This window comes from Mustela lutreola, chromosome 4 (assembly GCF_030435805.1).
Source record: "Mustela lutreola isolate mMusLut2 chromosome 4, mMusLut2.pri, whole genome shotgun sequence".
Lineage (NCBI taxonomy): Eukaryota > Metazoa > Chordata > Mammalia > Carnivora > Mustelidae > Mustela > Mustela lutreola.
The window spans coordinates 109,221,906-109,241,745 of record NC_081293.1 but is presented as its reverse complement, the minus strand read 5'-3'; the positions used below and the strand labels follow the sequence as shown (position 1 = coordinate 109,241,745).

The 19,840-nt window shown below is 63.2% G+C and overlaps 2 protein-coding genes across 5 annotated transcripts; one reads left to right on the top strand and one right to left on the bottom strand.

Moving 5' to 3' along the window:
- Positions 1 to 113: 113 nt before the first annotated feature.
- Positions 114 to 9,973, top strand: AEBP1 (AE binding protein 1). The gene is made up of 21 exons (XM_059170717.1): positions 114 to 683; positions 2,311 to 2,652; positions 3,175 to 3,237; positions 3,364 to 3,435; positions 3,582 to 3,716; positions 3,795 to 3,872; positions 4,479 to 4,556; positions 4,715 to 4,795; positions 4,899 to 4,952; positions 5,831 to 5,940; positions 6,013 to 6,152; positions 6,399 to 6,483; positions 6,580 to 6,724; positions 6,821 to 6,906; positions 7,220 to 7,343; positions 7,533 to 7,729; positions 7,822 to 8,001; positions 8,213 to 8,564; positions 8,645 to 8,784; positions 8,879 to 8,978; positions 9,153 to 9,973. The coding sequence occupies exons 1-21, from the start codon at positions 431 to 433 to the stop codon at positions 9,800 to 9,802; spliced, it is 3,465 nt and encodes a 1,154-aa protein (XP_059026700.1). The 5' UTR covers positions 114 to 430; the 3' UTR covers positions 9,803 to 9,973.
- Positions 9,974 to 10,076: 103 nt separating this feature from the next.
- POLD2 (DNA polymerase delta 2, accessory subunit) lies at positions 10,077 to 17,963 on the bottom strand. Of its 4 annotated transcripts, none has more exons than XM_059170722.1 (11): positions 17,940 to 17,963; positions 15,675 to 15,947; positions 13,387 to 13,508; positions 13,082 to 13,205; positions 12,718 to 12,832; positions 12,345 to 12,543; positions 11,981 to 12,061; positions 11,689 to 11,846; positions 11,339 to 11,466; positions 10,849 to 10,950; positions 10,077 to 10,486 (listed from the first exon to the last, which is right to left on the bottom strand). In XM_059170722.1, the coding sequence occupies exons 2-11, from the start codon at positions 15,892 to 15,894 to the stop codon at positions 10,326 to 10,328; spliced, it is 1,410 nt and encodes a 469-aa protein (XP_059026705.1). In that variant the 5' UTR covers positions 15,895 to 15,947; positions 17,940 to 17,963; the 3' UTR covers positions 10,077 to 10,325. The 4 variants fall into 4 exon arrangements, with proteins under 4 accessions (XP_059026705.1, XP_059026702.1, XP_059026704.1 ...); XM_059170719.1 differs by lacking the exon at positions 17,940 to 17,963 and adding an exon at positions 16,830 to 16,929; XM_059170721.1 differs by lacking the exon at positions 17,940 to 17,963 and adding an exon at positions 16,558 to 16,817.
- Positions 17,964 to 19,840: the final 1,877 nt, after the last annotated feature.

The window sequence follows — 19,840 nt, the reverse complement described above, 5'->3', positions numbered from 1 at the left end:
GGAAAGTGCCAAGCGCGCACCGCGCCAGGACAGACCGCCGCCCGCCACCCCCCGCCCCCGCAGCCCCTCTGTCCACGCCCGACTCCTCCTCCTCCTCCTCCTTCCCCAGGGGTGGGGGAAGCCGGCTCCGGAAGCCCCAGCGCCCCCGCCCCGGCCGCCACTGGAGCTTTGGAGAGGCGGTCCGCGCGGGAGCGCGCCACGCGGGGCCGGAGCTCCCAGCCGCCACCAGCGCCGCAGAGGTCCCCGGCCACCCCTGAGCCCCCACTCTCCCCGAGCCCCTGCCCGGCCCGGAGCCTTCTCGCCCCACCCCGGATCTTCCCGCCCGCTCCCTCCCGGAGCCCTCTGCCAACCCCGGAGCTCCGGCCCACGCGGGACTCCTCTGCACCCCCCACCCCGGGACCCCCGGCGCCCCCCCACGCGAGCCCCGGCCATGGAGGCCGTGCGCGGGGCGCCCCTGCTCGGCTGCCTCCTGGCGCTGCTGGCGCTGTGCCCCGGGGGGTGCCCGCAGACGGTGCTGACCGACGACGAGATTGAGGAGTTCCTCGAGGGTTTCCTGTCGGAGCTGGAGCCGGAGACCCGGGAGGACGACCTGGAGGTGCCGCCGCCCCCCGAGCCCACCCTGCGCGCCCGCAAAGCCCAGACGGGAGACAAGCCGGGGGCTCGCCTGGGGGTAGCCAAAGAAGGTAAGATCTCCAGGGGCGTGCGGGGGAGGGGGTGTGGGGGTGCGGTTGGTCCACTGCGCCCGATGGGGGACCTCTGGGCTCCCCTCGTCGCAGGTGACAAGGGCAGGCCCTGGCAGGGGTTTGGCTGCTGTCCAGTCTTCTCCATGAGGCCCAAGAGAGCCCAGATGTCTGGCAGGAGACTGCGCCAGGCAGAGGTCAGGGCTGGCTTGCAGCCCTCTGGGCATGGAGACATATCTAGCAGGTCTGCTGCCTCACGGTTGCACCCTCCTGGTCTCACCCCCAGCACCCCCGCCCCCCCAAGGAGGAGCGTTGAGCCACCTGGGGATTTGGCTGCCCCCTCCCCAGGTCTGTCCTGTGAGTTGCCCTCATGTGGTCTTGGGGCCTGTGTGTGGCACACCCTGGCTGTGCCCACACCACCCCCCAGAGTCCCAGCCTCAGACCTCCCTTGGGAGGGCTCCAAGCAGCCTCCTGCCTAGCTTCCTGTTCCAAGAGCGCAGAGGCAGGTGAGGGGGCTGCAGGGAGCCGTGGGCAGCGCCCTGCCCTCTCTGGACAGTGCATTCACCACCCTGAGCATCACAGGGCATGCGGCCCAGGGCTTCTTACATAATCAGTTGTCAATAAATCTCATGTGTTTGTGGTGACTTTGTGGAGGGGGGCAAGGGTCCTGTTGATCTCTCTCTCCCAGGAGACTCCAGGCACCATCCATCATTCTTGAGGTCAGCAGCCCCTCCCCTGTGTCCTCTTCTAGATCTTTCCTGGCTCCTTCCCCACCCCTTGGAGGCGGATCCTAGGACCCAACATGGCCTCCCCTCCCCACCTCTACTCCCCATTCCAGGCTTGCTGTCCTGGCCTCCTGGATGCCGCGGTGGCAGCTCTGTTTCTCCCGGCTGTGTGCATTCTGTAAATTTTTCTGTGTTTATATCTCGGGCACCGCACCGCACTTTCTCAGGGGCCAGGAGGACTCCCACAGAGTGCCCCGTGCCCCGCTCCTGCTTCCTCCCCCAGACTCTGAGGGGGCAGCGTCAGTGCCTGCCTGTCCTCCTGCCCCCTGGACCCCCTCTTGGTTAGAGCAGCCAACCCACAGCAGACCCCTTACTTCTTAAAACGGGCACAAGTGACCTTTTTCTTGCTCTGCGGGGAGCTTCAGGGAGGCCCCAGGACCTGGCCCTTGACTCTGTGATAGTTGGCGCGGGTGAGACCTCCTTCCCCTTTAGACAGGGCACTCCCCCAGGCCTGGATCGCTCAATCGCCTCTCTATCCCTTCTGTGCCCCACACAGTATAACGCCCCCTGGTCAGCTGAGTGGACGCATGGGGAAGGAGAGCATGGTAACGGGCCTCTGTTGAGTTTAAGCAGGTGGGAGGGTAAGGGCCTGCTTCCCCTGGCCAAGCTGCAGTGTTGGTGGCTGAGAGCTGCAGACAGAGCTGCGGACTGCGGATGCGGACGGGAAGCCTGGTTTCCTATCCCAGCTCCGCCACAAGGGCGAGCTACTTAACCTCTCTTTTTCCCAATCCAAGAAACGCGGGACTAGCAAGAGCTGCTGTGCCCTGGTTGTGGGCACCTTGGGGGCCCCGTGAGGTACAGAGTGAAGTCTCCATTGATTTGACATAAGTCTGCATTTGTGACAGCACCTCTGGACAAGACCAAAGACAAAGGGAAGAAAGGGAAGAAGGACAAAGGCCCCAAGGCCACCAAGCAGCCCCTGGAAGGGTCCCTCAGGCCACCCAAGAAACCCAAGGAGAAGCCACCTAAGGCCACCAAGAAACCCAAGGAGAAGCCACCTAAGGCCACCAAGAAACCCAAGGAGAAGCCACCCAAGGCCACCAAGAAGCCCAAGGAGAAGCCACCCAAAGCCACCAAGAGGCCCTCGACTGGGAAGAGGCCCCCCACCCCCACCCCCTCAGAAACCCTGTGGTGGCCACGGCCCCTACCCACCAGCCCCGGCCCTGAGGAGCTGCCCCAGGAGGGAGGTGTGTGCAGGCTCTCCTGGGGTTGTGGGGCTCTGACTGCTAGGTGACTGGGAGGGGGAGGGCATCCCTAGGCCCCTGCTTCCTGCAGATAGATCTGAGGGCCACTCAGGGTGGGCCCCATAGACTTGTTGTTGTCATGAATGTAGCTCTTTGGTTGGACCTCCTTTGGGGCGGCTGCCTCCTTTGGGTAGGGGTGTTGGTGGCCTTGTGGATGGGGTTTGATTCCAGTATCCTGGATCTGTCCTCTGGGCCCCACTTGGATCCCTTCTCCTGTGTGTTGTGGGGCCCTCGGCCTTTGGGTTGCCCTCCTGCTGGGGCCTGGGCTCCCCAGAAAACCCTCCAGCTCTCCAGCCCCAGGAGATGCCAACTGGGTGCTGAAGGCCAGAATAGTCTAGGCCTCCTGGGAGTGAGCTCAGGCTTCCAGGAGCTGTCGGCATGGCCTAGGTCTCGTGGGCGCTCCCTGTACGAGCCGTGGTCAGGGTGGGCTTCCTGTCCACTGGCTTGGGGGCTTTGTGTTTGCAGGTGGGGCCCTCCCAGGTCCTTGGCTGGATCCAGAAGAAAAAACTGACTTGGAGCGCCAGTCTGGTGAGTGGGCAATGTCCTCCCAGCCTTGGGGGACCCGCTGCCTAGGCTGGCTGGGTTTCTAGAGTGGGCCTGGGGAGGGGCATCAGTGAGTGTCTTCCACAAGCCAGCTATGAGCACTTCCTCCAGAGCCGGAGGAGGAGACCGAGCCGCCCACCCTGGACTACAACGACCAGATAGAGAGGGAGGACTACGAGGACTGTGAGTGGCCCCCCTGCCCCTGTCTGGATCCGCACCCCTGGCCCCGGGTCCACCGAGGGTCAGCCCTCCCAGAAACTCTGTCCTCCCAGCCCCCCTGCCTTTGAGGGGGGCCCTTGGACTGGCTCAGAGCCCACCCTCCCCCTCAGTTGAGTACATCAGACGCCAGAAGCGGCCCCGGCCACCCCCCACCAGGAGGAGGCCCGAGCGGCCCTGGCCGGAACGCCCGGAAGAGAAAGCCAAGCCGCCTGGGCCCGGACTGGAGGCCCCGGAGGAGAGGATCGGTAGGATGGGGACCCCGGGGGGCGGGGGTTTGCCCGGCGCGGGGGCTCTGGGCCCACCCCTGCCTCCCACCTCCACAGAGCCACCTCCGAAGCCGCTGCCGCCACCCCTGCCCCCTGACTACGGGGATGGCTATGTGATCCCTCACTATGACGACAGTGAGTGCCCGGCCCGGCCCACCACGCCCCTGCTTCCTGTGCTTTCTGGTGGGAGTTGCTTTGCCACGGGTCCTGCCACTCGAAGCCCCTGGCTCCCATCACTGCGCGGGACTCCAGTTCCTTCTGGGCAGTCACCATCCTCTCCCTCTTGTGCCTGTGTCCACAGGGGCCTGAAAAGGTTCCTGCCCCCAGGTCCCCACCAATCCCTCCCACTGACCCTTGGCCCCAACTCAGCCCCCATTCAAGACCAGCCCTTCCTGGCTACAGGCGTCCGGTGTCACTTAAGGTGTGTCCTGTGTGCGCCCCACTCCCTGCCCAGGACTCCATGGCTCACCTTTCCCCAGGCCATGCCCTCCTGAGCCAGGCTGGTGACTTCCCCGACTTGGGCTCATCCCACCTGTGCCTAGACAGCCTCTCCTCCAGGAGACCCTCCCTACGCATCCCTGCCTACCTGGATTCCTCAAGGCCCACCCTGATCCCACCTCCTCCTGCTCTCCCTCTTGCTTGGTCCTGCTGGCCAGGCTCCTGTGGACCCAGGAGCTCTGGTCTACAGAGGGGCCCCTGGGGGCAGCACCTGGGCCACAGCAGGGCTCTGCCTCCCCACAGTGGACTACTACTTCGGTCCTCCCAGACCCGGAAAGCCCCACGCTGAGCTGGAGACAGATGAGGAGAAGGAGGAGCTGAGTGAGTGCAGCCGCGTCGCTCCCCCAGCGGCCTGACCCCTGAGCCTCCCAGCTCCCCCATGGCCTGACCCTCGAGCCCCCCAGCCCTGCAGGCCCGACCCCGGACCCCTCGCCCTCTGAAGCCCAGGGCTAAGATGGCTTCTACCTTCCACTACTCAGAGAAACCCAAAAAGGAGGGCAGCCCCAAGGAGGATGAGAAGGATGACAAGTGGAGCGTGGAGAAGGGCAAGGACCACAAAGGTGTGCGTCTGGGGCTGGACTCACTGCCCGGGCGTCTGTGAGAGAGCGAGTGCGCGCTGAGACCCAGGACCCTCTGCACCACATCTCCTTTTGTTGCCTCCAGGGCCCCAGAAGGGTGAGGAGCTGGAGGAGGAGTGGGCTCCGACCGAGAAAGTCAGTGAGTGAGGGTCCTGGGGGCTGCAGGGGACTGGAGAGCAGGTGTGTGGGTTGCGGGTGGGGAGGCTGGGTTATGTGGGGATGGGTGTGTGAGTGTGGGGAGTCTGCAGTAAGGTGGGTGCAGGTATATGTGGGGGCTGGGGATTGAGGGGGCTGTGAAGTGTTGTGGAGGCTGGTATATGTGGGGGCTGGGGTACGTGGGGGGCATGGTATGTGGGGGGCTGGTGTGTGTGACCTGGTGTATGTAGGATCTGTGGAGTGGGGGCTGGGGACTGTGTGGGGAACTGGTATATATGGGGGGCTGGGGAGTGTGGGGGGTTGGGGGTGGTGTATGTGGGGGAGGTTGGTGTATGTGGGGGGCTGGTGTATGTGGGGAGGCTGGGGAGTGTGGGGGTTGTGGGGGCTGGGGTCCATGCAGTGGCAGCAGGGTAAGGGTGCTGGACAGACGACCCAAAGCCACGCATGGGTCCCAAACCTGAAATTCCCAATGATGCTCCAGGCCTCCAGAACCCTTTCCTGCTCTTAAAGTCTTGGGACCCAGGAGGGACAGGTCCTGGAGCATCTGTGCCCTGGGATCACTCTCTGGGGATAGAACTCACAGCACAAGGCAGTGTGCAGGAGCCCCTGAAGCGGGGGGGGGGGGGGTGGGTATGTGTGGCTGGGAGGATCTGAGCTCCACGCCTGCCATTCCCTGTAATTTCATGTGAGCCCTGGGGCCTTTTGGAGCCAGCATCACCTGCCAGTTCTCGGGAGGAGGAAGCTAAGTCCCGGGGAGGGGAAGCACAGGCTAGGGTGCGGCTGCCCTGGGCTCCTCGTTCTGGATTTTGGGAGGGAGTGGCAGAGCCATTGGGCCACCAGCCTTGGGTGCCATGTCCCTAGAGTGTCCCCCCATTGGGATGGAGTCCCACCGCATTGAGGACAACCAGATCCGGGCCTCGTCCATGCTGCGCCATGGCCTGGGTGCCCAGCGAGGCCGGCTCAACATACAGGTGGGTGTCGGGGTCGTCCGTCTTTCGGCTGGCCCGGGGGCTCTTCCCCCTGCTCAACCCACTCCCCAACAGGCTGGGGCCACCGAGGACGACTACTACGACGGGGCTTGGTGCGCTGAGGACGACGCTCAGAGACAGTGGATTGAGGTCGATACCAGAAGGATCACCAAGTTCACGGGCGTCATCACCCAGGGCCGTGACTCCAGCATCCAGTACGTCAGCCAGACTCCCAGGCACTTTTCGAGGGATGGATGGCCCTGGGCACAGGACTGCATCCCATGTAGGATGTGCCACGCCCAATCCTCGTGGATGAGCAGATCACCCACCTGTGGCACATAGCGGGCGTGGGAGCCACTCTTGCCGCCCAGGTCAAGCTCCACATGCCCCTGCCAGCTCCTGAGGCCCTGGGACCTGGGGTAGGGAGAGCAGCCTTGCCCTGACCGCCATCTGCTCCCCAGTGATGACTTCGTGACCTCCTTCTTCGTGGGCTTCAGCAACGACAGCCAAACATGGACTATGTACACCAACGGCTACGAGGAAATGGTGGGCACATGAGCTCGTGGCTCTGCCCTGGCATCGGGACTGGGAGCGGCTCTTGGCAGGGGTCGGGGGGCTGCTCTGAGCCCAGCCTCTCCCCAGACCTTCCATGGGAACGTGGACAAGGACACGCCCGTGCTGAGCGAGCTCCCAGAGCCGGTGGTGGCCCGCTTCATCCGCGTCTATCCTCTCACCTGGAACGGCAGCCTGTGCATGCGCCTGGAGGTTCTGGGGTGTCCAGTGACTCGTGAGTGCAGGGGGCCGGTGGGCAGCCGGGTGGGGGGCTGGCCGGGGTGGAGGGGCTGGCCGGTGGCCCGCTCAGGGCCCCGGCCGCCTGCTGCAGCTGTCCACAGCTACTACGCACAGAACGAGGTGGTGGCCACCGACAACCTGGACTTCCGGCACCACAGCTACAAGGACATGCGCCAGGTGAGGGCCTGTCCCTGGGTAGGCGCAGGGGCGGGAAGAGGCTGTCCGGCGACTGGGGTCAGGGCTCCCAGATGCAGCCTGCCTGGGGGGAGGGGTCGGCTGGCCCTCGCCTCAGGCAGGGGAAAACCGCAGGTCCTCTCCCTCTGATGCTGGTACCCGAGAGGAGCTAGTGTGGCCCGCAGGGGCCACTCCCACCACAGAGACCTTCCCCACGGAACAGACCAGGATGGTGGAAGAGGCGTGGCGCTGCCTGCGTGCAGGGCTGCCTCTGTGGGTGTGGGGTGTGTGACTCGGTGCCCTCTCCTGCGCCCAGCTGATGAAGGTGGTGAATGAGGAGTGCCCCACCATTACCCGCACGTACAGCTTGGGAAAGAGCTCACGCGGGCTCAAGATCTATGCCATGGAGATTTCGGACAACCCCGGGGATCACGAGCTTGGTGTGTGCCCCAAAACCCCCTGGAGGCCTGCCCTCCCTGGCATTGCAGCTGGTCCCTGTGCCTATCTCAGAGCCTCTCTGGGGGGCCCAGTCTGCCTTTTTAGGCCCAGCAAGACTCAGCTGCCCCCAGCCCCCTGGGTGGGTGCTTCCTCCGGGGCCTGGGAGGTTGCTGAGGCTCCTGCCCTTGCAGGGGAACCTGAGTTCCGATACACGGCTGGGATCCACGGCAATGAGGTGCTGGGCAGAGAGCTGCTGCTGCTTCTCATGCAGTACCTGTGCCGCGAGTACCGCGATGGGAACCCCCGCGTGCGCAGTTTGGTGCAGGACACGCGCATCCACCTGGTGCCCTCGCTAAACCCCGACGGCTACGAGGTGGCAGCGCAGATGGTGGGTGGGGGAGCAGACGCTGGGCTGGCGGGTGAGGGTGACAGGGCGGGGGGTGGGGGGCAGGCTGACACCAACCTTGCTCGTTCCTCCAGGGCTCTGAGTTTGGGAACTGGGCGATGGGGCTGTGGACTGAGGAAGGTTTTGACATCTATGAGGACTTCCCAGATCTCAACTCTGTGCTCTGGGGAGCAGAGGAGAGGAAATGGGTCCCCTACCGGGTCCCCAACAACAACCTGCCCATTCCTGAACGCTACCTCTCCCCAGATGCCACGGTGAGGCCGCAGTCTGGCTAGCAGGCCTAGGGGAGCAGCCCAGACCCTGGGGTCCTGAGCTCTGGACTAGGGGGTGGGCTGGTGGGGGACTGAGGCTGGGACTGGGCCGACCGAGGCATGGGGGCACAGAGGGGGCTTGAGTATGGGGGTGCATTCTGCAAGGGGGATGATGGCAGCTGTGTCTCCAACCTCACGCACTGGCCATCCCCAGGTATCCACAGAGGTCCGAGCCATCATTGCCTGGATGGAGAAGAACCCCTTTGTGCTGGGGGCCAACCTGAATGGTGGTGAGCGTCTTGTGTCCTACCCCTACGACATGGCCCGGACCCCCACCCAGGAGCAGCTGCTGGCTGCGGCCATGGCAGCTGCCCGGGGAGAAGACGAGGATGAGGTATCCGAGGCCCAGGAGACCCCGGACCACGCCATCTTCCGCTGGCTGGCCATCTCCTTCGCGTCTGCCCACCTCACCATGACGGAGCCGTATCGGGGAGGGTGCCAAGCACAGGATTACACCAGTGGCATGGGCATCGTCAATGGGGCCAAGTGGAACCCCCGGTCTGGGAGTAAGTCAGCCGGGGAGGGGCCGGGCTGGGGGATCTGGCGGGGCCCATGAGTGACTGTGGCTCTGTCTGCCCCTGAGTAGCCATCAACGACTTCAGTTACCTGCACACCAACTGCCTGGAGCTTTCCATCTACCTGGGCTGCGACAAGTTCCCCCATGAGAGCGAGCTGCCCCGAGAGTGGGAGAACAACAAGGAGGCTCTGCTCACCTTCATGGAGCAGGTGGGTGGGCACTGGCCTGGGCTGGGGTCCCTGGGAGCTCACAGGAGCTGTGTGGGGCCTGCAAGGGGACACCCAGCCTTGTGTTCCTCTGCAGGTTCACCGGGGCATCAAGGGGGTTGTGACGGATGAGCAGGGCATCCCTATCGCTAACGCCACCATCTCTGTGAGCGGCATTAACCACGGCGTGAAGACAGGTACCTTGTGCGCACGGGGCCACCCCTCCTGCCTGAAGCGGGGGCAGATCTGTGCAAGGTCTCGGCCAGACCGTCCGCGGCGCCACCCCCCACCCCAGGGTCCGCGGGAGGCGGAGGGAGGGCTGGGGGCTGGGAGCGCACATCCTGGGCAGCAGCGCCGGCCTCCCTCTGCAGCAAGCGGCGGCGACTACTGGCGCATCCTGAATCCCGGTGAGTACCGCGTCACGGCCCACGCCGAGGGCTACACCCCCAGTGCCAAGACCTGCAACGTGGACTACGACATCGGGGCCACCCAGTGTAACTTCATCCTGGCGCGCTCCAACTGGAAGCGCATCCGTGAGATCATGGCCATGAATGGGAACCGGCCCATCCCGCGCATCGACCCCTCGCGCCCCATGACTCCCCAGCAGCGGCGGATGCAGCGGCGCCGCCTGCAGTACCGGCTGCGCATGCGCGAGCAGTTGCGGCTCCGGCGCCTCAACGCCACTGCGACCCCCGCCCCCGGCACCCCCGGGACGGCTGCGCCCCCCACCTCCGTCACGCTGCCCCCAGCGCCCTCGCTCATCCCCTCCCCCACCCCCAGTGCCAGCCTGGGGCCCTGGCCCTTTGAGCCCGAGGCCACCACAGTGGGCTGGGAGGAGTTGGAGACAGAGACCTACACGGAGGTGGTGACCGAGTTTGGGACGGAGCTGGGGCCGGAGGAGGAGGACCACGAGGAGGACCACGAGGAGGACCATGGGGAGGAGGAGGTGGTGGTGGTCATGGGCCCAGATTTCGCTTTCACTACAGCCGAAACCTACACAGTGAACTTTGGGGACTTCTGAGCACAGGGAAGCCCCCTGCCTCGAGGTCACCGGGCCGGGAGGGGACGCGCACAGGGCAACATCGAGGAGCCAGGCTGCTTTGGATGGTCAGGGCGCTGCAGGGCCCCGTGCGCACGGACTGCTCAGCCATCTGCCCCGACAACTTCACCAATAAAGCAAGCTCACCGCAGACACCTGTTGCAGAGCACTGGGGGAGGGAGAGCGGCATGCCCCGCCAGGGCCCTGGGTCGGCCTCATCTCTGCCTGGGGCTCAACACCAGCACACTGGTCAGGCTTTGTTTTAAAGACTTTATTCATTTTAGAGAAAGAGAGTGCGCGCAGGGGGAGGGGCGGAGAGACTCACAAGCCGACTCCACCGCCAGCGCCAATCCCAACATGGGGCTCCATCTCACGCCCTGAGATCAGACCTGAGTCAAAATTAAGACTTGGTTGTTCCACGGGCCAAGCGCCCCAGGCTTTTCTTAAGAAACAAATGCCACTGCTGGGTCAGTGTCACATGGAACAGATAGCTGGGGTCTCTGAGTCAGGGGCCCAGACCCAAGACCCCCAGATCCTCATCCTCTGCCCCAAAGCCTGAGAAGCTGATGGGCTGGCAGGCCAGGCTACGCAGATTCACAAGGCAGGCAGTCTGTGTGGTGCTGAAGTCGGGGACGGCCACCAACAGCACCCTCTGGTCCTCTGGTCCTGTAAAGAAGACACACGGGCACTACCACTTAGGTTCTGGGTGGGCCCTGGCGCCAACAGAAGTCACCAGAAGCAAACAGGAATTCCCCATGAGCCTTGTCGGGGTGCTGGCCACAGAAGCCCCTTTGGACCAGACAAAGGGCCAAGAGCAGCATGAAGGTCAAAGTCTGAAGCCCTGCTGACCAGAGGTGGGCAGGGAGCCTGCTGCACAGGTGCAGACCGATCAGCCCCTGCTCGGACATGCTCAGTCAGCTACCCACAGGACCCGGGGACTCCAGGGAGGTGTCCTCTTTGAGCCCTGTCCCCAGGACACGGTCCCTCGTGACACCCCAGGCCCAGAGCCCCCAGAAGGTAGGACTCACCTCGGAAGATTTTAGAGCCAAACTCAGGGGTGTTCCCGCAGAAGTAGACGTGAGGGCACTCCGGGAAGATGAATGGGTCAGTCTTGTAGAAGGGGTAGCATCCTGGAGGAAGCCCACAGCAACTGGAGCTTCTTAGCTCTACACGGTGCCCAGTCAGGGCAGCTGGGGCGCCGCCCCCTCATACTCACTCGGGCTGTGCTGGTAGCAGCCCCGCCCATTGTGCCACAGCCCCATGGCCCTGGGGTCAGGTCAGCATGCCCTGCTGGGTGGCCACTGTGGTAGGGCGCCAGGCTCTACCCAGAGCTCCCAATATGCTCTCCAGGGTCTTTGGCCCTACACAGCGCCTTGACGGTGGAAGCCCGAAGATTCCAGGGGAGGTTCCAGAACTAGCGTGAAGCTTTTCCAGGCTGCGAACCCTCTGGACATCAAGGCCCCTGAACAGGACTCCCTTGGCCCTCTGGCCCCACCCCATGTGGCTGAGTCCCATTACCTAGTGTGTCTGGGGCTGTGGGGCTGATGTGACGGACACGCAGGGTCCACTCCAGGATCTCTAAGTGATCCTCCATGCTGCTGTACCGGAAAATATCACTCACATTTTGTCCTGATGTCCCCAGGAATCTGCAAGGCAAGGCTCAGCTGATCCCCGCATGGGGCCACTGCCTGTGCTCCCAAAGGAGCTGGCCCCGAGCTCACCTGGCACTCTCACGGTGGGTATCCCAAGCCGACTCTAAGAAAGAGCCCAGATCTGGTAGGCCCTCTGCAGCCCTGGACCCAACCCTCCCATCCTGGTGCCACTGAGGCCTGAGGCCAGGTGTCATATGGGGGTGTGGCTACAGCTACCTGACTCCATCAATGGTGGCTTGGTAGGGATTAGTGACCAGCTGGAGCGTAGAGTAGGCGGTGGCCAGCGGGAACATGCAGGGGTGCAGGGGTTGCTGGGGCAGCGTGTAGTTGGTTGGGTCAAATTCACCTGGCATCACATCCACGGGCACCGACGCCTGGAGGGCACAGGGGCAGGGGAGCTTGCAGGGCCCAGTGCACTCCAAAGCCCCCCCCCCTCTGCCTCGGCCCACCTGCCGGCGCCTGCTACGCAGACCCCAGTCCCGTCCCCGGCAGCCCCCAGTTCACTCACACTCAGCTGCAGCAGGATCTCGTCCAGCATTCTGACCGCCTCCACGCTGGCTGCCTGGGTCTTCTTGGTTAAGTACTTGGCCTGGGGATAGAAGTCCGCAGGCTGTCAGGCCCCAAGGCAGGCTCAGGTCGAAGGGACACTAAGAGCCCCAGCTGGACAGTGGAGAGTGGAGCAGAGGCCCACTGCTCGGGGATGGTAGGGGTTCTGTGCCACGGGGTCCCCTGCCCTCATAAAGCAGGGCCGGAGCAGAGACTGCAGCATCACTGTGGGGCACTGGCCACCAGATGTGTGAAACCCCGCACCCCGACTCTCCCTGGGGAAGGAGGGGCTCAAGTGTGCGTAGGCGGGCGGGCGGGGACAGTACCTTGTTGATGGAATCTCTGCTCTGGGTGTTGTGGCTCAGCAGGTTCCCAGCGAGGATGACCCGGGACACGTGGGCGGCGCTGCATTGCTCCCCCTCGTCCCCCAGCTGCCCTGTCACCACGTCCACCAGCAGCTGGGTGCCCAGGAGGCTCTCACCCCCGCCTCCACCCAGGCCCAGACCAGACACCAGCAGCACAAACCTGCAGGGGAAGTCAGGGTCCTCCTGTGCACCCAGAGAGCGGGAGTTCCACTGCTGCCCCCAGCCTGGCCACAGGCAGAGCTCTGCCACCGTCATGGGTGAGTAGAGGACATGAAGCCTGGCAACCGTGACCCGCCCCAGACCACCACCAGACCCCTGAGTGCCTGCTCCTCACCTGTCTGTGTCAAGGGGGGGTGCGGGCTTCTGAGGGGCGAGCTCTGCAAAGCAGTGGTCCTCTACGACGAACTTGCCACTGTCTCTCGCGGAGCCGAGCACGGCCAGCACTGTCCCTGGGGAGCAGCAGTGTCAGGCTCCAGGACAGAAGCCTGAGAGGTTACCACCTTTAGGCACCCCTGCGGCAAAACCAATTAGTTCCTTTCTGCCACACCAGAACATTCTCACTGAGGACTCAGGACCGAATCCTGGGGTCACCACCTCTGGATGTAGGCAGGAACCACTGACCCCCTCCCTGGGCCTCCACTCTGGGGAGGAAGGGCTGCACCTGCAGCGACAGGTGTGGGCCACCCCCCCGCCCCCACCTGTGACCAGCCTTGATGCGTCGACGTCGCCTTCCAGTCTGATGCGCTGCAACTCATCTTCCAAGACCAGCTCGTCGTCAGGGTGGATATACTTGCTCCGAGGAGGCTGGGGGAGCAGGTTGTGCTGGACAGCAGAGATGGGAGGGAGTTGTGGGGCCAGAGGCCTGGTCTTAAGGCTCCCAGGCCCCATCAGTGAGATTCCGGACGCCCCCCACCCCCCACCCTGGGACAGAGGCCCAGCCCTGATTCCCTGGGTCCACGGCTGGTGGTCCCGACGGTGCTCCCGTAGCAGCGGCCAACCTCACCTCTTCACTGATCTCGCGGAGGATAGAAGGCTGGAGCGGCATGGCCTTGAAGAGGGTCCCCACCACACAGCACTTCTCCCCCTGCTGCAGCTCACACAGCTTCTTTACCTGGACTCCACCACCTGGGCACGACGGCACGGGCTCAGGGACCCAGTGGCCTCCCCGCCCACCACGCAGCAGCCCACAGGCCGGCCTCTGCAGGGAAGGAGACCACCAAGTACAGAGACCCTCTGACACGAGCAGCCTCGGCCCCAGGAAGACAGAAAGATGTGGCGGGGCTCCCACGTCCCACGTCCTCATAAGAAAGACAGACACTCAGAGACAGGAGCACAGCTGCTGCCAGAAACAGGGAGAGCCAAAGAGGAGGTGCTCCTGGCCGGCCAGCACCTGCATTCAGACTCCTGGTCTCCAGGATGAACAGGGAATACGGGTCTGGTGTGTTAAGCTGCTGGGTTTGTGACCATGCCGTCCGTGACAGCACGAGCAACCAGGAAACTGACACGGAGCATTACGTCACTTACACCAAAATCATAACACTCACTCTCAGAAAGAAGCACCCTGCCCTAAAAACTACAGAGGCTCGGTGTGTAGGGCTCACCCAGGCAGGCAAGAGGAAGGAGCACAAGTCCCAGAAGGCCTGTGGGTTTGTCAGGAAAGACGCGGAGCCTGGGAAAAATGCTGCCAGGAGCCAAAGGGATCATGTGACCCCAGGACCAGCCCTTTCTGGAGCCCAGCTGCCCCTTCTGCCTCAGAATAACCAAGAACATTCCACAGAGCTGCGCCCTGGGAGAAGGCTAGTAGTTCAAAACAAGGTAAGGAAAGCGCCAGCAGCTGAAAGAGAAATGCCAGAGACCCACGGAGACAACAAACTCCGGAGCCCGACTGCCAAGCCCTCGCTTCACACCGAGCACTGTCCTTGAAACTCATCCGTGCCTGCCAACACGCAGGGTAGACGCTACTGCCCCATCACACGCTTAAGGCAGCAGAGGCACAGAGAGGTTAAGTGACAGTTCAAGGTTGCACAGCTGGAATCCACTGTGCACACCTAAGCACCAGGCAGAACCACACATCCCTGCGTCGAGGGCAGGACATGTGTGCAGTTGGATGGCATGCGGGCATCAGGCCAGGCACCAGCACCGGGAATGAACAGCACGGCCCATCTCATCCTCACCAAGGGTACAACCCAGAGGGAGAGAAACAACAGCAGTCAACAAGGGGTTAGCCCCTGTGACAAGTGCCAAGGAGCCATGGGAGCCACAGCAGCGGTGACTGCAAGGCAAGGCCACATCAGACCGGGTGCTGCTGGTACCTAAAAGGTGGCAGGGACACGGGGCTTGAGGAGGGTGTCCCCAAGGGCTTCAAGGAAAGCAAGGAAAGGCCACCAGGAGCTACAGGAAGACCTCATTCTGTGGCGGAGGACATGCCCATTGCACTTGTGCCTGTGGTGTAGACAATACAAGATGTCCCTAACACATGTGACGGTCTAGTTCTTGTTGCCTGGAATGACACCAGAGTCGATTCCCCCCGGCTCTGTGGGACGGGCCTGAGTGCCACGGCTCCCCACAGCCGAGACCCAAGCTGGAGCACCAAGGCCAGGGCTGGGGCCAACACACATGGATGGAGAAGACCGGTCCCACCTGTAAACATTTCAGATGAACTGAAAACAGCCCGGAAAGCTGCTCTGACACACAGTAAGACCGAGAACAGGGCATCGGCCAGAAGCTGAAACTGCAGGTCCTGTCTGCACGACCAATAACGTAATTGCAGGACAGGTCACGGAAGAAGTAGAGAAGGAAGAAGATGTGTGCTGACAGAAGAGTCCACGGGACCCAACCAGGCTGGAGGGCCCAGAGAAGCAGCGGACAGGGAGCCCCCGAGGCGGGAGGCGTGTCTTCACGGACCTGGGCTCCCAGTGCCAGGTACCTGGCTGCCGCACTGAGACACAGGGTGGCCACATGCAGGCAAACAAGCACGTATCCTGCTCTCCCGACAGGGAACATCCCTACACCAGTAAGATGACCACTATTCCCAGGAGAACAAAGCCCACCTCATCCCAGTTTCTGAACTAAACCTCCCTTTAAAGCCACCGGTTCCTTAATTTAATCCTTGTAACTACCTGAAGAAGCAGCAGAGGCACCAACGGGTTTGCTTTCCCAAGACAAGCGGGAAGGGGGGTAAACTAAAGAAGGTCCCAGCTGTATCTGGTCGCTCATCTCTAGAACACCCCCCAACACCCGGACCCTTCTGGGCTGGCAGGCAGGAAGCACTTGCCCGAAGGCATCACTTACCCCAACGCTGCTTGGCACGGCTCACCAGGAAGGGCCTCATTTGGAGGAGGCGGGTGGCATAAATGTGGGCATACTGCCGGCTAAAGCTGCGCTCCCCGAGCCTGAAGGGCTGGGAGGAGTTGGTGTACGAGGACACAGGCACACGGGCAAAGGTGGCATTGTTGGCGGACGGTGGGGAGAGGAGAGTGTGGGCCCTCTGGGCAGCCTGCTCCGAGAACATGGTGTGCCAGACGCATTCAGAACCCTGTGCTTGGGCCCAGGCAGCAGCAGTCACTGTGAAGACACAGATGTAGCCCTGCAGCCCCTGCCCACCCCATGGCTCTCCCACCATGTCTCCCCTGCACCTGCGGGCATGGAAGGAGGACGCCAGCCCAGACGTGGCTCAGAACAGCCCAGGCTGGATGCCAGCCGGTCACCTTGTCACACTCATCTGAAACCGGAGACGGCAAGGCTCCGAAGGCTTGTCCCACCTGGGGCTGTCCTGACTCCAAACCAGCAAGGCGCTGCCTGCCTCACGCTCTACCTAGACGACCCCCGGCCCCTGCCCCATGTCGGGCACGAGGCCAGCCTCCCTTTACCTGCGCCCCCAGGAGACACGCCTGTTGGAAACAAACCTACGCCTGCCACCCTCTGCTCGACCGGCCCGTTTCAGTGACCGAGACCCCGAGTCCCTACAACTCCGCTGCCCCCGCCTCTGCCAGCACGTGGCGGTCTCGCGGGCCCCCGTCCCCGCCGTCTCGGCTCCCGTCTCACTGTCCCCCTCCCCGGGCGCTCGCGCGTCCTCCTTCCGGCCGCGGCAGGTCCGCGGTCCGCCCCATGCCTGGGGCACGAGCTCCCGGGCCGTGGGCAGCGCACGCCTCACGGTCGCTCCTCCTCTGCGTACCGTTCCAGCGCGGCGGCCCGGCTCTGACCCCGGTTCGGACCCCGCTCGGCTGCCCCGCTCCTGGCAGCCGCGCTGCCCGCACTAACTTCCGGCCCGAACGCGCGCAGCCGGGCCGCAGCCCCGGAAGGAGCCCCGCCGGCCTCGGGCCGCGCTCTGGCTTCGGCTCTGCGCGTGCAGCAGGGACCCTACAGGGCCGCGCGCGGACACCGGAACCCCGGCCCCGCCGCCTCCGCCGCCGCCACGCGGGCCCGGGGTCGCAGGACCTCAGTTACCTAATCGTCGGCCGCGGGCCTCCCGCCACCTCCCGCCAGTCCGCGCTCGCCGCCACGCCCACCTCCGAGCACCGCCTCTCACTAGTGCCCGCCCACCAACGCTTTCTACCAGTCGCCGAGCTTCCTGTTCCGTCATCACGGCGGGGCCCGCCCACCGACACAGCCTCCCGCCAATCCGGCACGCCTCCCCGCCCACCTCCTCGCCGGGTTCCCGCCAAACTGCGTGCGCCGCTCCGCCCACCACCTCGCACTGCCTCCCACCACCCCCGCGCGCCGCCCCGCCCACCTCCTCGCCCTGCCTCCCGCCTCCTCCGCGCGCCGCCCCGCCCACCTCCGCCTCCAGCCAGTCCGCGAGCGCCCCGTTTGTGGCCGCGTTCCGGGTTTCCCGGGCTACGCGGGACCTGGGGGTGGCGTGGGGCTCGAGCGCTTGCGTGTCCCGAGGAGCGTGCCTGAGGTCAGCCCGCGGAGGGCAGGGCCCGGGACTGGGGTCCTGAACCGCCCAGGAACGCTTCGGACTGGGGTTAGTGATGCGACCGCCGACGGGCTGTGGCCTGGCGCGCGCACCGGGGTCTCCCTCACCCTCCAGCCCGTGGCGCCCCGGACGGTCGCGGGCGTGTGGGGCGTCCGCGCGGTTGCACCCGTGGGGGGTCGGCCTGCAGCCCTGCGCCCGCCTCGGGGTCCTGCGGCCACAGCGCCACCGCGTCGCGGTGCCGCCTGCGAGGGCTGAGTGCGCAGGGCACAGCGGGACGAACCCGAACCCGAGCCGCGGTCGCCGCGTGAGACGGGGTCGGTCCGGATGTGCGGGGGACGCGCGGGCGCAGGGCTCCCGGCAGGCTTCGCGGCGCGCTGCGGGAAGTCGGTGCGTTTCCTTGCTGAGCCGAGCCGGACGGGCCGTCTTCGCGCCGGGGCGTCTGCACGACGCAGGACGGACCCCGGAGCCCCCGGGGGGTGCAAGGCCCAGAGGCTTCCGAGCGCCTTCCCGGAGCGGCGCGGTCGTCCGCACCGTCCGGCCTCACCGCGGCGCCCCGGAGCGCCGCACCTGCTCCCCTGAGCAGCCGCCGTCCGTCCGTCTGTCCCCAGGCCTCCATCTGCCCCCGGGCCTCAGCTTACGTGCCCGCGGACGGGAACCATGCGGGGTCCATCTTCTCTCGTTTGGTTTATGTCACGATCTCCCAGGTACGTCCATGCTGGACCGCGAGTCGGAACTTGCGGAGTTTCAGGGACCAGCAGCGCCGCCTCGTACACGCAGAGCGCAGTTGTTCGTCTGTCCGCCCGCCCGACAGGACACTCAGCTGGTTTGCATACTTGCCTTTACATATTTATGACAGAGACAAGGCGGGAGGGAGCACAAGCGGGGGAGGGGCAGAGGGAGAAGGTGGCCCTCCGATGACCAGGGAGCCCCCTGTGGGGCTCCATCCCAGGACCCTGCGGTCATGACCTGAGCCCCCAGGCGCCCTAGCTGGTTTCCTTCTTGGGGCTCATGAAACTCGCTGCTTTGGATGTGGGTGAGCCCAATGCGTCAAGGTTTTGGTTTCAGGTTTTGAGTACATACCTGCAGGTGGAATTGGAGCAAGTCCACCGTCCCTCCGGGTCAGGTTCCGGAGGGGCCGCCCACTCACCCCAGCAGCTGTGCCCTTTCACGTTCCCAGCCGCAGTGCAGTCCTTCAGGTTCTACACATCGCGGCCAACACATGGTCTTCTCTGGCGCTCTGCTCGTAGCCTGCCTCCTGGGGTGTGCGGTGCCGCCGCAGTTGGGTTTTATTTGCATGTCCTTGATAATGAGTGATGTTGGACGCCTTTTCATGGGCTTGTTAGCCACCTGTGTATCTTTGAAATTCCCGAGTTCTGTGTCCATGTTTTCAGTGGGTTATGTTTTTGTTTTTTAATTTCAGGAGTGCTTTATGTGTCCCGGTTATTAATGCCTTATCAGGGATGTAATTTGCAGATATCATCTGCCATTCCACAGGTTTTCCTCTGTCGACACTGTCTTGTGACGCACACTGTTTTCATTGTATTAAAGTCCCATCATAACCTGTTCTTCTTTTGGTCTCCTGTCCCTTAGAGGTCATATCCAAAAACTCACTGCCAAATCTAGTATCATGAAGTTTGCCGGCCATGGCTTCTTCTCAGAGTTTTACAGTCGTGGCTCTTAGATTTAGGTCTTTGATTCACATACGATTAGTTTTTATATATGGCTTTACGTAAGGTTTAACTTCTTTTGTTTGCATAGAGCTATCCAGTTTTCTCAATGCCATGTTGGAGCAGTTAGGCCTTTACCGTATTAAAGCATCGCTCTTCTTTATCAATTGGGGGGGGGGGGCATGTGTACGGACATCCTGTGACTGCCCCAAAGTTCAAGAATCTGTGAGGCCCCCAGGGGGCGCATCGGAGATGTAGAGGCCAAACACAAAGCTTTGGAAAGTCTTCACGGATTTTTGCCACTTGAGTCCTAACAGTGCTGTTAGTGCATCTTATTAACCCTGAGGACTGTGAGCCTGGTATGCACATGTAAAGCCAGTCAGACCACACAGACATGACTGGGGGTTCCCTGATAACCATCAGGCGTGAAAGGGGTTCCCTAGGTGGGGGAGAATCTTTTCTAACAGAATTTTAACTGCAGAAGAGATGTCATCCTGTCTACAAGAGAGAGCTCTGGTCCAGTGAGAAAACAAGGGAAACATGGACCCCCATGAATGGGGAAGCTGTATGAGGTCCATTTGTATGAGCTGGTTTCTCTGCATCCATACTTCAGGCAGCTGGGACAGGGGAGGAAGGCCCTTGCTGTGGCCTCACTTATATTTGCCCACTGGTGTTGGCCATGGTGCTACCATTTTTTCAGTAGACTGGTGGTTTAATGCAAGTACAGTGGTTAGTGGAGGGAATTATAGAGTTCCTGGTAGGACCAGATTGTTATTTGGCCTAAACCAGAGTTCTCTCTTTATGGATCCAAAAATTATTAGATTTCCAATATTGTTTTTCCTTTTCTGGGACCAGTTGGCATTAACATCTCT

Coding starts and splice junctions, on each gene's coding strand:
- POLD2 (XM_059170720.1), bottom strand. Junction 13,206..13,386: donor TCCGCGAGATCAGTGAAGAG/GTGAGGTTGGCC, acceptor TCTGCTGTCCAG/CACAACCTGCTCCCCCAGCC. Junction 11,847..11,980: donor AGATCCTGCTGCAGCTGAGT/GTGAGTGAACTG, acceptor TGTGCCCTCCAG/GCGTCGGTGCCCGTGGATGT.
- AEBP1 (XM_059170717.1), top strand. CDS start 431: ATGGAGGCCGTGCGCGGGGCGCCCCTGCTCGGCTGCCTCCTGGCGCTG. Junction 3,717..3,794: donor GGCCCCGGAGGAGAGGATCG/GTAGGATGGGGA, acceptor CCACCTCCACAG/AGCCACCTCCGAAGCCGCTG. Junction 7,730..7,821: donor ACGAGGTGGCAGCGCAGATG/GTGGGTGGGGGA, acceptor TCGTTCCTCCAG/GGCTCTGAGTTTGGGAACTG.